The sequence below is a fragment of the Leiobunum rupestre genome, chromosome 3 (assembly GCF_980474605.1).
Source record: "Leiobunum rupestre chromosome 3, qqLeiRupe1.1.hap1, whole genome shotgun sequence".
NCBI lineage: Eukaryota > Metazoa > Arthropoda > Arachnida > Opiliones > Sclerosomatidae > Leiobunum > Leiobunum rupestre.
In genome coordinates, this window is record NC_143386.1 from 17,064,564 (window position 1) to 17,082,158 (window position 17,595).

The window sequence follows — 17,595 nt, forward strand, 5'->3', positions numbered from 1 at the left end:
AATAAAATAAGCTCGGCTATATTTCAATATTTATTTAAATAACTAATAGTTTAATAAAAATTGCAAAATGTTTAAATAATTGAAAGTGAATAAGACTATTATTTAAATAAAAACAAACAATTACTTAAAAAAATACCGCTTTTATTCATTGTAATTTGTTGTGTTTTTAAAATATGTATTGATTGTTTATTATGTCGTTATTGTATTATTTATTTATCTCCAAAAGTAAATAAAGTTTCATTTCAACAGGGGTAAAACATAAGTTATTGGGCGGATATTGACCAGCCCCATTGTAATTTGTTTTAAAATGTGTATTTTATTTCGACAGGGGTAAGTTAAATTGTATTTTATTTCGACCGGGGTTATACATAAGGGGCTATATCTCGGGCGGATATTGACCAGCCCCATTGTAATTTGTTTAAAATGTGTATACATAGTTTGCACCGAAGGGAGGGGCCTATGGTCTCCAAGGAAACTGGGAGGGCGATCAAAAATTCAAACCATTTCGCGCGTAGCTACTAAATAGGTAGCCATTTTGTTGGTAATCTCGTCAAAGCGACAAAACTAATTAGATTTATGCTTTCAAATTTTAAATGAGCCCTAAACAAAGTCAGATAAGATTCTAAGGCCGGGTTATTTAAATAAAATATCAAATTACGACAGAAATATCTACGAAAAGAAGTTGACAAAGCTTATCAAAGTTAGGCCTTTGCGGTCATCCTTTTTACAATTACCTTCGCTATCGAATAAAATAAACAATTTTCGCTCTCCCTTGGTAATTGAACTACTCGAACAATTTTTAACCAGGCAGATAACCATTTTAACGTGAAACTAATTTCTTAATCATTTGAAAATAATTAAAATCCGCAAACAGACGATTGAAACTGTTAACCCTCCCGTTTTACTAAGAAATCTACACCGGCAAAATGGAGGCATAGTTCATTCTAGCTCAAATTAAATATTTATTCTTGGTTCTTATATCTATACTTGGAACTGCGTCATTGATGACGTAGGGATGCAAACTATGTATTGATTGTTTATTTATTTATTTCCAAAAAGTAAATAAAGTTTAATTTCAACAGGGGTAAGTAGGATATCACGTGATTGGCTGTGGCCAAAAGTTGCCAAGGGTATAAAGCGAAGGTCGCGAATTCGTTTCCCCATCTCCCAAATAACTAATTAGCATTTTAAACGGCGAAAAAACGAAAAAAACGAAAAAACGATATCAGAAGTAAATTAACATAAGTATTTGGTGGGGTCACATATTACCGCCGATATCTCAGGTCGACCTTGTCCGATCGTGACCAAACTTGTTGATTTGATAGACCGAGGCTTAGTGGTTGTTGACAGTGTTCGAGCGTCGAGGTCAAAGATTATCTTCAAGGTGAAATTGAAAACAAAAATATTTTCGATTTTTCCAAGGACAAAAATTTTTTTGGAAAATATTTTGGGGGGGTTGTTTTGGCGGCCATCTTGGCGGCCATCTTGGAAATAAAAGCGCTAAGTTTTAGTTTCCTACTACTACGCTTACACCGCACCAGGTTTAGCCTGGCAAGCAGCTTTGAAGATGACCGATGTTCGCCTCGATCTCATACTTGATATAGATCAACACTTATTTATTGAAAAGGGTAACGCTTTTATGATATTTTAAATATTATTGTATTTACATTGAATTTTTAGGGATTCGAGGCGGTGTTTCAATGATCTCAACTCGTTATTCTGAAGCGAATAAGAAATATATGGCCGACACATATGATTCGTCTAAAGAGAGCAGTTATATATGCTATTTAGGTAATTTACATTTAAAAAAAATTATTTTAATTATTTTAATTTTAATTATATTAATTAACTTAATTTAACTTAATTGAAGATGCTAATAATTTGTACGGTGTTGTTATGTGTGAACCACTACCGCTAGGCGACTTCCAGTGGGTTCAGGAGGATGATTTGCAAACACTCTGTGAAAATATTCTGAGTATTCCCAATAACGTTGAAAACGGATACATTTTAGAGGTAAATAACAAGTGTTATAATTATTGAATTATATTTTTAAAGAATTGTTTCCTTTGCAGGTGGATCTTGAATATCCTCCAGAGTTGCATGACTTACATAACGATCTCCCAGTAGCGGCGGAATCTAAAGTTATTACACATGATATGCTATCTCCATACTCCAAAGATCTCTTAGGAAAATTAAATATTAAGGAGAATCAAAGTCTACCAAAACTTCTTCCTAATTTAAATAATAAAGAGAAATACATAGTACATTACCGCAATTTAAAATATTATGTAGAATTAGGTTTGAAAATAACCAAGGTTCATCGAGCTCTAACCTTCACTCAAGGAAAATGGTTAGAAAAATATGTTAGATTCAACACTGAACAGAGGAAATTATCCAAGAGTTCATTTGAAAAGAATTTCTGGAAACTTATGGTTAACTCTGTTTTCGGGTAAATCAATTTAAATAATTTATTGCTGTTTTTTCCCTTACTTCATTTAATTCTTTAGAAAAACAATGGAAAATTTACGGAAGCATATAAATTTCGAGTTGATTCATAAACCAGAAAGAATGTTAAAAGTTACAAGTTCCCCGCAGTTTGAACACTTTACCATCTTTAATGAAGAGTTAGCCGGCGCTCATAAGAAGAGAGCTAAAATTGTTCTTAACCGGCCTATATTTACCGGATTCACCATTCTAGATTTATCCAAGGAGCTCATGTATCGGTTCCATTATGGATTCATAAAAAATACGTACGGGAACAAAGCATCACTATTATTTACAGACACTGGTAATTTAATTTAATACGCATTTTTTATTTAAATAGTACTAATATATAAAATATTTACAGACAGTTTAACGTACAACATTAAGACGGATGATGTTTATAAAGACTTTGAAGTTCATAAAAACCGCTTTGACTTCTCTGATTATCCACCTTCGAATTTCCTTCATTCTAATCAGAATAAAAAAGCTCTCGGTTATTTTAAAGACGAGACAAATTCACAGTTAATTCAAAGCTTTGTAGGACTTCGTCCAAAGCTTTATTCTATTAAATTGTACGGGGAGTCTAAGACCGCTGAAGAGATAGAAAAGGAGTTGCGATTGGGGAAATCTTTAGAGTCAATTTTAAACCATAAAAAAGTTTGTAAGGGTGTTGCCATGAACGTTATTAGAAACGTCATCCGCCACGAAGACTATGAACGTTGTCTTTTTAATCAAGAAACCATGTCAGCCGAGATGATGCGTATAGCTAGTTTCAAGCATGAACTATTTACTTTGTTTATCACCAAATGATGATAAGAGATATATTCTACCCTGCGGGGTTCGTACATTAGCGCACGGTCATAAAGATATTGAAAAATTATAATGAATGCTTGTATTTATGTATATATAAAAAAAAACTGCTATTGCTATAAATTGTAAAAAATTATTTTATTGAATACATTTTACACATAAACTCTTTAATCATTTTATCGTTTACATATTTATCTTTCTTAAACCTAGACACAATGTTATACATTTCTATTCCTTTACACCTGTTTATATCAAAATAGATACAGAATGCTCCACACGTATTACTAGAATTACTCTGTAATTGATTAGAATTAAAAGTTACAGTTTTACTGTTTCGTTCAATAAAGTCATTAAATTTAAAATAATCTGGCGGGTTTCCAAAGGAATCCATGAATTCACAATTTTTATGTTTAGAAAAATATATTAGAACCCAGTGTTCTCCAGGTTCAGCACTCGTATCGGTATTTACAATAAATAGAGAAGGGAATATTTTTACGTATTTAGGTAGCTTGTCAGCCGCGAACACGCCTTGAAATATACTTTTAGTACTTAAATCTTTTTCAAGAATTTTAGTTATCTGTAGCGAATCCATTAATTACTGTAATCGAAAATCACGGTTCGATTTTTATCAATTTCAATCAAATTTTGAAACTCAGCGTAAATTAGAATGGAAATCGTCTCCGGTAACGGTTTTGCAAATTTTAATTCTAATCTCAGGTTACTGTTTTTTACAAGATGCAAGTGATTAGCGTTGTTATTAAGATCCGAGGTTAAATTGTACGCGAATAAACAATTTCCGTTAGGGTAATCTTCCCGACTTATCTGATTCCCTTCATCTACGTTCCACTGATTAGTTTGAATGAAAAGATTGCAATACGCTTGAATATATAGATTTTCCTCAAAGTTTAGAGATAACGCCTTATGAGGGACGCTGCTACCGTCAATGTACAATCCAATGCTTGATAAATCGAAATGTTGAAAGTTGTACGGGGATTTTTTCAAATATCCTAGAAACGCTTTTTGTTCCACAAACCCGATAACAACTTTCTTAGGTGCTTGTCCGGTAAATAAATGATCTTGCACACAAGCCATAAGACCAGCGGGTATAGAAAATGAGGTGCACTCCGAACGAGTTACAGGATATTTAGCGGTTCCATATTGTAACGCCTTGGCTTGAGCGAGCGATAGTTCCGGTATCACTTTAACTTTCCTCAGATAAAGGGAAGCTGATAAAATCTCCACTTTACATTTTACGTCGGAATGAACGCAAAAAGCTGCTCTATTTTTATCGAATTTAAATTTCAAATCAACCATATTTAATAAAAAGCGTGGTTGTTGACATAAATCAGTATGGACTACGCCTAAAAAGTCAATCGCCCCTTTTTGCGCTAAACTCGCTCGTTTAGAGAAACCATCGTTATCGAAAAATGAATCGAACTTTCCAGGCGTATCCCGATAGAAAAGTGAACTCGTTAAATAACTTTTTTTCGCAGAACCTCCGAACGTTAATAAAGTTTGTATCATACTTTTATAAGCGTAATTTTGACTGGAAGGTGTTACTGATCTTTCATTAAGAAATACGTGGACGTCGCTAAAAAGCGAATGAAGAAACAAATTATCGGGGGCGATATTGTCGACTGGAGTTCCGGCGGCCCCACCCGCAACACCTGGAACCGCGGGTTGCGGTAGTTGACCATTATCTTTAGTTACCTTAACTCGAACGTGCAGCAAAGTTTGTGAAAGGTCTATATACGTTTCAGAGTTACCGTTGATAGAAAATGTAATTGATGCGTTATCAACTATATTTGATATTGGATTATACTCAACCCATTCTCCACCAATAATCGAAGATTGTGTCATAGGTACTTGAAACAAATCTAGCTCGGAATTTATACACTCAACTGAGTGCGGGTGTAAAAGGGACATTATGAGAATATATCGGAACGTTTAGGGAACCGTCCTTTCGCTATCCTGCCTGCTGTTGAAATGGCGCTTTTCGACTGAGTTCGTTTCCTTTTATTTCCGGAACCCGTCATTCTTTTAATATGATCCGTAGCTGAAGATGTTAGTCTCATGGCTTCATCAGCTGCTGAAGCTAAAGTTTCCTTTCCAGCGTTAATAGAATGCGATTTAAGCGCTGTTTTAATTGGGACTCCGCTAACAACATCAGTCGCTACTTTCGCTCCGGTACTTAAAAGTTTTTTTCCCAAGTAAGTAGCGCCTTTCTTCAGTAAAGGTACCGCGAATCTAAACGCTGAAGATAATATATTTCCTAGTCCATGTCCTCTTTGCTCGGCTAAACCTCTATATACAGGTATTCCACCGAAACCAACCTGGTTTAAATAGTAACTTTCATAATCAGTTCTTGAAGGTGAATATTCAGACCTCATGATGTTAACTGTTCGCTCTCTTAAGCTAGAATGAAGGTGTGTCCTGAATGATTAAAGGTTTATAGTGAAGACCACATTTTACGGGGTTTAAAATGTAATACAACGTGAGCTTTTCCACTATGAAACTGTATTGGCTCACCTAAATCATCTGTTATATTAATCTCTATAGTCTTAATATTATTACACACGACTGGTAGGTAATGAGGTTGTGAAAATATTTTTGTAGTTGTTTTCCCATTAGACTCGGCTTTCTCTTCGACGCTTATGATTCTTAATAGAGGTGCTAAACTATCCCCAACAACGCTATTTTCAACCAGATCAGAATAAACGAATAAGGAATGTAACCCAGCGTTCATATCAACTGGGTAGGGGGTTATCATTGAATTTAAAATGGTGAAATCATTATCTCTTCTATCCTTAAAACCTAGTAAAATCGATAGATCGGGGCCAATTACAGCTCTGATTTTCGGTTGCAATTTAACTTTAATTCGATTAGAATAATTTAAATAAGCGAATGTAACTTGTTCTTCTTCTTGGTTGTGGACGTTCATAACATGTAATAGTTCTTCCGGAGTTTTATAAAAACCCGCGGGAACTTCAATTATTTTATCATATTCGAGAGGGTCTTTAACTAGAGGGTTATCAGTCATTTTATCATATTCGAGAGGGTCTTTAATAACCAATAGATTAGGTTTTCGAACGTTATGCCATGTCCGAGGATAGCTAATTTCCGCTAACCCAACTTCGTACTGTTCCTCAAATCTTAACGGTTCAGCTAAATACGTTCGAAATTTACCAACGCTATTATCTTGGTAATATAATGACGAGGAATCTGAAGGTAGCGTTACGTAAAAACTCATTTTAAATCCACTTCTTGTATCCAAGAATTAAATGTAGGGTCGTAATCTTGCCACTTGACATACAGTTCTACGCGGCCGTCCGATTTTTTCCTCTTTTTTATTACTTTTTCGATTATGAAGTAACAGTCTTTTAAATCTCGACCAACAATCTGAACCTCTTCTCGATAGAATACTCCTAAAATGGGGTTAGAATTTAAATCCATCAGCTTATATACAGGTGGGTCACGTGGTAGTCTCTCAGCTATTTTAAACAATTCTGTAGTAAAATTCGGGTTATATTTCTTATCGAAAATTGATAAATTTCTACTTATTCTACAAATATCTCCAATTTCAAACGCGTATGTTAACGGAGGAGAAAAATTTACCGAACCGTAAAGATTTTTCCATATTTTAGCAGAGTTATCTAGAGTAACTTCCGCGGGTTTACATTTAATTGATCTGTGATAACTATTGTTATAAGCGTTTATAATATCATCTAAAACGTCGATATATTTAAGGGTTTTATTCTGCGTGAAATAGCGATATAAACGAGATTTAAAACTTCTAATGAATCTTTCAATAATGGACGCTTTCATTTCTGATCGGCTAGCGGAAAATTTAATGTTCCTTCGTTGTAATTCACTCTGCACTTCTTGACAGACAAATTCGTTTCCATGATCACTTTGAATTCTTTTCGGTTGACGGCAGTAGAGAATAACTAAATATGAACCCTTTTTTCCAAGATGGCCGCCAAGATGGCCACCAAAACAACCCCCCCACACCCCAAAAATATTTTCAAAAATTAAAAAATTTTTGTCCTTGGAAAAATCGAAAATATTTTTGTTTTCAAATTTCACCTTGAAGATAATCTTTGACCTCGACGCCTGACACCTGTCAACAACCACTAAGCCTCGGTCTATCAAATCAACAAGTTTGGTCACGATCGGACAAGGTCGAACCGAGATATGGTTGGTAATATGTGACCCCCACGATTACGTCAACTTATTTACTTTTGGTGTCATTTTTTTCGTTTTTTCGTTTTTTCGTTTTTTCGCCGTTTAAAATGCTAATTAGTTATTTGCGAGATGGGGAAACGAATTCGCGACCTTCGCTTTATACCCTTGGCAACTTTTGGCCACAGCCAATCACGTGATATCCAACTTACCCCTGTTGAAAATTAAACTTTATTTACTTTTTGGAAATAAATAAATAAACAATCAATACATAGTTTGCATCCCTACGCCATCAATGACGCAGTTCCAAGTATAGATATAAGAACCAAGAATAAATATTTAATTTGAGCTAGAATGAACTATGCCTCCATTTTGCCGGTGTAGATTTCTTAGTAAATCGGGAGGGTTAACAGTTTCAATCGTCTGTTTGCGGATTTTAATTATTTTCAAATGATTAAGAAATTAGTTTCTGCCTGGTTAAAAATTGTTCGAGTAGTTCAATTACCAAGGGGAGCGAAAATTGTTTATTTTATTCGATAGCGAAGGTAATTGTAAAAAGGATGATCGCAAAGGCCTAACTTTGATAAGCTTTGTCAACTTCTTTTCGTAGATATTTCTGTCGTAATTTGATATTTTATTTAAATAACCCGGCCTTAGAATCTTATCTGACTTTGTTTAGGGCCCATTTAAAATTTGAAAGCATAAATCTAATTAGTTTTGTCGCTTTGACGAGATTACCAACAAAATGGCTACCTATTTAGTAGCTACGCGCGAAATGGTTTGAATTTTTGATCACCCTCCCAGTTTCCTTGGAGACCATAGGCCCCTCCCTTCGGTGCAAACTATGTATACACATTTTAAAACAAATTACAATGGAGCTGGTCAATATCCGCCCGAGATATAGCCCCTTATGTATAACCCCGGTCGAAATAAAATACAATTGAGCTTACCCCTGTCGAAATAAAATCTACCGATTATGGATGTAAGAATTTTGGTAATTACAGGGTTAGATGTTTTAAAATTCTATGGGAAGAAATATATTTCTGCGAGGTATAAAATTTAAACGAATGGATAAAATTATATTTCTGCAGGGTGTATTTGATAAAAAATTGTCTTTTGACTTGATTTTAAAACAGGTTAAAATCAGGATGTAAAAATTAAATATTCTGAAATTTTTCTTATAAAAAGACTGTCTTTCACCGTGTACCTTTTATAAACCATGGGCTCTCGCGAAGTTTTGACTGTTTCTGGTAAGATTACTCATCCTCTCGCTATTAACCCTTTTTCACTAAAATATTTAGCTTTACGTAAAGTTAGGAATTATAACCTTTTTAAAATTAACGATATTTCAATTAGAGTTGAAAATTACTGTATGAGAACTGTCTTTCTTGAGTGTAAAGCATTAATAGAACCCTTTAAAAAAATTGTTTTTGCCTGTCCCTTTATAAAAAATTCTTTCAAATTATCGCCAGCTGTTTTCGCTTCGGTTTTTTCTAGAAGAATCAATAACAATTCTTGTCTATTTGACGTTCATTCTGTTAATTTTGTCTGTCCCCACGAGGCTTTTGAGTTTGACGGCTTATTGTTCCACACTCAATCCTCTCTTGAAGGCTGGTTTTCTTACGAAATTTTACGCCTAATTGGAAAACATATGCGCCTATATAAAAATTTAAATAAGATCCCATGGTTCCGTCAACATAAAAATCGTAGGAGCCTTCAACGTGACCTTTTATTACTCTTTCAATTACAACAAGTTTCCTTTTTCCGAAAAAAACATTTATCTATTACCACTGACTTTCGCCTAACACGGTATAACATCCGTTTGGAATTAGGCATGATCGTTCTATTTTTTATTAATGATTTGGATCGACAAGAAGTTAAAATAGTTACAACTTTAGAGTAAGGAATACTAATTTTAAAAAATAATTACAATAATTAAAATAAATATTTTTATTTAGTTGCAAATTATCTCGACCGAATCAAAATTTAATCGATCGTCGGCAACTTTTCCAACTGCGACTCAAGGTAATTACAAAAATTTATTTATTTTTTAAAAAAACTAAAACTATTTATTTTTTTGAAATAGGACTCAAACCTTATAAAATTTTAATTTTTTTATTTAAAGACTTTTTTGTGTTTTTATTTTTTAATTTGTTTATTTTGGTGAAAGGTTTTAATTTTTAAAATGTTTTATATTTTTTATTTTAAATGTTTTTATTTTAGAAAGATTAAGTGTTTAAATATGTTTTCCAAATCAACTAGCTTTATTAATTTAATTCAGGCGGTGGAGGTTGTTTTTAATATTTCATAATCTACTTTTTCTTTTTTAACTAGCTTTATTAATTTAATGTTGGGATTGGTGTAAAGTTCTTTTTTCTCTATATTAAAAAATCCTTTGTTTTCATCTTTTTTATTCAACGCATTTTCAAGAATTTTTATTAGTACATTTTGTACTAGATTTAATGTTTTTCTATTATTATTATTTTTTTTGTTTCTTCATCTCTTGCGCTATCTTTTTTTGTTTCTTCATCTTTTTCGCTATATACACTTGATCCTACCGCTCATATCAAACGACCCATTGATTATTTATTATTCTTTCTGGTTTTTTTCCGGTTCTTTTTCATGTATTCTATGTACTTTTTTATACTAATATCTGTTAAACTTTAATGTTTTATGTTTGTTTTTGTAATTGATTAGTATATTAACTGAAAAATGTCTAAGTACATTTTGTACTAGGTTGTTTTTTTAAAAATTGAATATAATTGTTTTTATTAATTTATAAAAACATGTTTAAGAAGGATAGTGATAATTAGTTAACCTTCGTTGTATTAAAAATTAATAATTATTCCCAAAGACAATATTTTTAAATTTTTAAATAAAAGTCGGGCTTAAACTATAAAATCTCAATGTAAAGGATTTTACCAGGAGAAATCTAGACTCAAGATGTCTGGTGAATTACATCTAAAGCCTGTACTTTCTTTGCCGCGATCTTTAAAATTGTTTCTCTTCGAGTAGTAAGAATGTTTATTCTTTGTAATACTCGTCAAATTTCGCGATGGAATCACAAGAATTTAAAGTCTGAACTTCGTATGTTAGATCAAATTCAACATGTTGGCATTGAACAACATTCGATCTGTTTTAATTCAGACATTCTCGAACTGTATACTTCCGAAGCGATTAAGACCAAAACCAGTGTTTTATTCGTGCGATGATAGAGCAACAAAAAGAATTCTTGTGGTAAATATTTTTTAGATATATTCGTTTTTAATAGGTTAATTTATTTATATTTATAAATTCTAGCCTGAATTTCCAACCCGACATCTCGTTTTGTACCGAAGAGGAAAAATACCTTCTACGAATTGATGTAATTATAATTATTTTTATTATACACTTAAAATATTTTTTAACATTTGTTTTTATATTTTTCAGCCTTCAAATTATTTATACAACCTTCTTTAATTCTTTATTATTAATTTTGTTAGCTTTTAGTTTTATTGTTAGTGTTTCATATGTTGTTAAGTGTTTAAAAAATATATTGAAATATCATAGTTATTAAATATTACAATAACTAATTGTGTTTTTTTGACTACTTAAACTAGCATTGTTTTTAAAATAATAAAATATTTGCGAATAACTTATTTATATTAGTTTAATTATTTAAAGTATTTTGGGTGGGGCCAAAACCGCCAAGGGTATAAAGCGAAGGTCGCGAATTCGTTTCCCCATCTCGCAAATAACTAATTAGCATTTTAAACGGCGAAAAAACGAAAAAAACGAAAAAATGACACCAAAAGTAAATTAACATAAGTATTTGGTGGGGTCACACATTACCGCCGATATCTCGGTTCGACCTTGTCCGATCGTGACCAAACTTGTTGATTTGATAGACCGAGGCTTAGTGGTTGTTGACAGGTGTCAGGCGTCGAGGTCAAAGATTATCTTCAAGGTGAAATTTGAAAACAAAAATATTTTCGATTTTTCCAAGGACAAAAATTTTTGGAAAATATTTTTGGGGGGTGGGGGGGTTGTTTTGGTGGCCATCTTGGCGGCCATCTTGGAAAAAAGTGCAGTTAAATAAAGTTTAATTTTCAACAGGGGTAAGTAGGATATCACGTGATTGGCTGTGGCCAAAAGTTGCCAAGGGTATAAAGCGAAGGTCGCGAATTCGTTTCCCCATCTCGCAAATAACTAATTAGCATTTTAAACGGCGAAAAAACGAAAAAAACGAAAAAATGACACCAAAAGTAAATTAACGTAAGTATTTGGTGGGGTCACATATTACCGCCGATATCTCGGTTCGACCTTGTCCGATCGTGACCAAACTTGTTGATTTGATAGACCGAGGCTTAGTGGTTGTGTACAGGTGTCAGGCGTCGAGGTCAAAGATTATCTTCAAGGTGAAATTTGAAAACAAAAATATTTTCGATTTTTCCAAGGACAAAAATTTTTTAATTTTTGAAAATATTTTTGGGGTGTGGGGGGGTTGTTTTGGTGGCCATCTTGGCGGCCATCTTGGAAAAAAGGGTTCATATTTAGTTATTCTCATAGAGAATAACTAAATATGAATTACCGAAAATTGTGAGAATCCGCATTGTAAATCTTCGATTGCTCACGATGTCTCTTGTAAACTAGGATTTAGCACAAATTTTGAAGACCGAGTGGAAAATATGATATTAATAGCTATCCCCCAATTAAACTACGATCATATTGTTGTAAGATTCCAAAAGGAATTTGGACTTGATCCCTTAATAGTAGAAAGTCAATTATATTTTGATATTGTACAAAATGTTTCAAACTTAAAATGCGATTTAATTTATTAAAATAAAAACTTTTACTATAATCTGTTTTTATTATTTCTATTCACACATTTAAAGATGGTGTTGTCAAAAACAGACAAACAATTAAGTAAAGTTTATTACGATGTTGAAAACCCATACAGTTATTCTGACAGTGTTACTTTAAGAAAAAAATTTCCCAAAATTTCGAAAAAAGAAATTAAAAATTTTCTCAGTAAACAACCAACCTACACACAACACAGAGCTAGGAGGTTAAATTTTAAACGTAACAAATTATATGTAACGACGATTGATGAGACATTTATGGCCGATTTATTAGACCTCCCTATTTTACAAACTTTTAATAAAAAGTACCGCTATACGTTATTAGTTCAGGACATTCTAAGCAAATTCGCTTTCATTCTGCCAATTAAAAATAAAACCTCGAGCGAGATTGTGAAGTCCTTTAGAGAGATTTTCAAAAAACGGGTACCCCTTAATTTATGTACCGACGCAGGGACAGAATTTCGAAACGCCCCATTTCGCGCTCTCTTAAAACGTTATAACATACAACATTACCTCACGTACTCCGAGAAAAAAGCTTCTATGGTCGAGAGACTCGTTCGCACGGTAAAATCTAAAATTTTTAAAATAATTACCAAGACCGGCGATTTACACTATCTTAATAAACTACCATTAATTGCAAAAGCTTATAACGCTCGAAAACATTCAACAACGGGAATCGCCCCTAAAGATGTCAATAAAAACAATGAATCGGCAATTTGGGAAAAAAACTATGGCAATCTTAGTATGATTGGAAAGGCAAGTTTAAAAATTGGGGATAAAGTTCGATTAGCAGTTGCAAAAACAACATTTGATAAGGCATACAAGGGAACGTTTACAGCCGAAATATTTGAAATTCATAGAGTAATTACGAGAGATCCCTGTATGTATATTGTGAAAGATTTGACCGGCAATATAATTAAAGGAGCTTTTTACGCTCAAGAAATAGTTAAAATTCAAGTGTAAAGCGCTACAGTCTTTATTCAACAATTTGTTATCCATGGGTAAAGTTCACATTCTCCTGGGTCTCGCGATTGTAATATTTGGTGTTAGTGCCACAATAGTTTCCTCCGCGATGAAATTTAAAAAAAGAAGTCCAGAATACAGCTTAGATATTGGAATTTGCGACAAAGCCTTTAATTTAGGAAGAGACACGTACCTTGTAAAATGTAACGAAACTTTTGACGTGCGACATTTTAAAAAAGAAGACGGTAGTTTAAAACCATCTATCAGAGGAATCAACTTAACAAAAGATCAATATGAGAAATTATGCATTTTGACAGTGACGTGAAAGATGAATACTAATCAAATCCAAGCTATACTTAAGTGTGACCCCCGTTCGAGAGATAAATTTATCGGAGTGTTTCCCGCTAATAGATTACCAAAAGTTCCAATTAAAAAAAAATCATATTGTTTCGTAATCAACACCGATCCCGATACGCTTCCAGGGTCTCATTGGACGGCTGTTTACAAATCGGGCGACACTCTGGACTTTTTTTGTTCTCTAGGAAGATCACATCGTGACTATGGATTTTTGCTAGAGCGATATAGCAAGCGTATTCGACACAATACTCATAAATTTCAATCAAATAAAAGCCAAAACTGCGGACCACATGTGATTTATTTTCTAACCTCGAGATGTATGGGGATTTCTTACAGTAAAATAATTAACGAATTGTATAATTTCGATTTAAAAAGAAACGATAGTTTAGCGTTGTTGAATATATGTATTCATTTGATGAAAGAGTGGAAACGAAATAAATCGATTTGTTTAAAATAAAAAAAATGTTTATTTATTTCACACATAATTATTTTTACACATTTTTTATTATTCTTGCCAACGAGAAGGAGGGCGGGTCTGTCTTTTAGGCCTCGGCGATTTTTTTGGGGGGGGTGGTAATTTTAATTTTTTTTGCGGCGATATTGGAACACCACCGACAGCACCCTCCTCCTCCAAAGACAGCTCTCGATCCCAATCCTCTTCCTGACTTAATTGACTTCCAATATCGGTATTTTCTAAGTATTCTTCAAATATTTCATTTTCTCGACTTAATCGTTTACGCATTCTATCATCGGTAATTGTCTTTTGTTGCTTAACAATCGGCGTAGATGCTTTCCTCTTCCAAGATTCTACATTTTTTAAGAGACTCGGGAATTTTCTACTCTGATCGTTTTCTCTCTCGCTGAGATATTCTTTCATTTTGCGTGTCATAGTATTTAAACGAACCTCCGCAGCGTCGCCAGCGTTAACTCCCTCGGGCGTTTTGAAGGGTGAATAAATTTGCGAGGTGAACGGGGAATTTAATGGAGCAACAGGTCCGGGGGCTTGAAAGTTTGTAATTTCAACTTTAGGTACCGGTATCGCTTTTCTCATTTCCCGGGCCTCGCTCAGTATTTTTAGAAATTCTCGCAATTTAGAGCGGCTGTTTAAATTAGAAGTTAATATATTTTGCAACTCATTATCTAATAAGTTATAATACGTTTCCTGGGGAGAAACAAGCTGTTTATTTTCTTGAGATATTTGTCCGACACTCGAGGCGGGAACTAAAATCATTTTTTTCATTTTATCTTTTATTGAATAAATTGGCAATTAAAGGAACAATAGAGCCTAATAAAGCCGGTATGAAGAATCCCGTACCTTTCTGAATTATTAGAGCACGCTTCTTTTTTTGCGAAATTTTCGGACTGGCTAAGAAACGTATTGTTTTTTTATATTTAGAAAGTTGTTTTTTTTTGGCTTTAGATAATATAATTCCACCACCTTTCAAGTTTTTGCAAACGCTTTGTAAGGCTTTTAATTGCTTTGGAGAACTGTTAGCTAATAAAGTTTTACGTACCCCTCCTTTAGATTTATACAATAAATTTAAATATGGATAGTGTGTTTTAAACCTGTCAGAGGGATTTGCAATAGGAGTAGTTTTTTTACGTACTGTCTTTTTTGGTGTCATTTTCTTTAATGAACTTGATAATAATATAGTAAATTATTTATTATTGGAAAAAACTACCATTTGTGGTCCGTTTTGATTAAATGTGTACGATCTTAATCGTAAGCTATCTGGAGTGGTTACAGATGTGTCTATAAATAGCGAATTGTAAGGTTCTCCAGTAGCCATATCGTAGGCCATTTTAATTATTTTTGTGTTATTTGGAGATATTTGATTGGCCAGATATTGGATTTGACTTAGATCTCGAGGAGATTTAAACAGATTTAGATATGACATATTAAGAGAGATTAAACGAGATTGTTTGCCTCGAGGAAATAGGGTTTGTGAGATTAATACAACTGAAATTTCATAATGATGACTGTCTACGGTAACTAATTTCGCAATTTGATCATTTTTGTAAAGTTCGTCTGCTAAATCGTCAATAATAAGTAAAGAATTTTTATTTGATTCCCAGAACTCGCTGTCCATTGGCGGAAGTCCTTGAATAAACTCTATATCGGTTAAAAACTGAGATAAATCGTGGTAACCTGATTGCCAAACCGAATAACAATAAATAATTTTAATAGGAGGTTTATCAATTAATTCATTCCTCCATCTAATTAGTGAGTTCGCCCATGCTGACTTGCCCGACATTGTAGGTCCTGACACCATCATTCGAAACGGTGAAAGAAATTTTATATAAGACATTACTGTTTAAACAAAAACAACATACTACGTATTTTGTTAGTACATTGTCTGTTTTATAGAATATATGAAAAAATAAACACATTTTAAATTTAAAAAATTATTTTATTAAAGTTTAATGTTTCTTATCAAAACCATCCCTTCACCAGTTATATAAAGTTTCAAAATAACATACAAAAATAACATTTTGAATAAAAAATAAAATCATAATATCTCCTTCACCAAAAAAAACTATTAATTCCCGTTTTTTAGTAAAAATTCAATTTTGGAAGTTAAAAGTTTAAATCTTAGGTTATTTAAAAATAAAGTATTTACTCGATTTTCGGAAGAGATTTCATTTACGATAACTATGTGGTTAAATGACACCTGTTTTGCAAGTTTTTTTGTTACATGTTTTTTAGATTTATAATTAAAAGACAACTTTATTTTACAATTCGCCATTTTCACATTCTAAATATCCATAGGGAACACTGGAAATATTATCTTGTAGCACACGTTTACAAAAAGTCTTTTTGAAAGTTTTACTTAAGTTGCCAACACGTAAAAGCATTTTGTACTTATCTTTTATTACGTTAAAGGGAATTTTCACCTTAAACTCGGTATTTGGCACAAAAATCATTTGTTTGAAGGCGTCGAAATGTATGATGTCTGAGTTTTCCCTGGTAAGAGTTATTCCTTTAAGTTTTATAATTGTCCGATTATTTTCAAGTTTATAGCTGTAGCTTTTTGGTCCAGTTGATACGAATTTTGTGATATATGAATTCGGAGTCTCACACGTAAGTTCACCTAAATTACCACCAAGGGGGGGTAGCCACTCGTGTGGTTTATGTGTAAATTTTATTCCGTCCGTGTCATAATAAATTACACGCTTCCCCAGCCTATTAATTAGCTTATGCAGATGAATACGACCGTAACTGGTGACAAAGGAAGCCACTATAACGTTACCTTTGCGAAAAGTTGGTGCAAGCTCACTTTTTTTTATAGCTTACCATGGCAACATCGTTGTTGATTAAATGAAAGTCTGTTAATTTATTCGATGTGTCTGCTATAATCTCGGTGAATTGGGAGTATCTATGAATAATTTTAGTTGATGATTTGTCCATTCTTAACGCCATTCTGCCATATAACGAATTTTGCGCCAATTTCGCGGAAGTTCTTAAGGATGGGTTATCAACAATTTCCTCAGGCTCTAACCTTACTCCATCAGCTTCGTATATCGCGTCTAAATACTCTTTTTGCTCTTGATATGTTTTAATATTGGGTGGAAATCCTGAATTTTTAACTTTTGCTCTAAAAAAAATGTCTATATATGGTTTGAAAAAATTTGTTGTAATACTATAGTGATATACTTCGAAAATTTCTAATAGTTTGTAGTTACATTCTTTTATTGAATAGTAGATTTCCACCGAGGGTAAGACTACCGTTATAGCGCGTTCGTCAATACTGTGGGTACATTTGCTGTCATTATTTATTACACAACTTCCGCATAAAGGATAATAAAGTTTTTTATTAAATCGGTATGGAAGAACGGGTAAGTAGAGGTCTCTGGGGGGGAGTATTCGACAATTAATTATTCCAAAATACGCGTCTGGGGCATAATCAAAATTGTGTGTGATAACTTTAACATTTTTACAACCGTATTCCATTTTTTG

At 33.1% G+C, this 17,595-nt stretch overlaps 1 protein-coding gene across 1 annotated transcript; it reads left to right on the forward strand.

Annotated features, from left to right (window-relative positions):
- The first annotated feature begins 1,567 nt into the window (after positions 1-1,567).
- On the forward strand, positions 1,568-16,433 carry LOC149949704 (uncharacterized). The gene is made up of 8 exons (XM_090169458.1): positions 1,568-1,628; positions 1,681-1,791; positions 1,871-2,013; positions 2,073-2,261; positions 2,316-2,449; positions 2,508-2,788; positions 2,849-3,145; positions 16,408-16,433. Exons 1-8 carry the CDS (start codon positions 1,568-1,570, stop codon positions 16,431-16,433), a joined length of 1,242 nt encoding a protein of 413 aa, XP_090025584.1.
- The last annotated feature ends 1,162 nt before the right edge of the window (positions 16,434-17,595 follow it).

Bases quoted from the DNA above. Each gene is read 5' to 3' on its own strand.
- LOC149949704 (XM_090169458.1), top strand. From the start codon at position 1,568: ATGACCGATGTTCGCCTCGATCTCATACTTGATATAGATCAACACTTA. The intron at 2,450-2,507 runs GTAAATCAATTT...TTAATTCTTTAG, and splicing joins ATGGTTAACTCTGTTTTCGG to AAAAACAATGGAAAATTTAC. The intron at 2,789-2,848 runs GTAATTTAATTT...AAATATTTACAG, and splicing joins ACTATTATTTACAGACACTG to ACAGTTTAACGTACAACATT.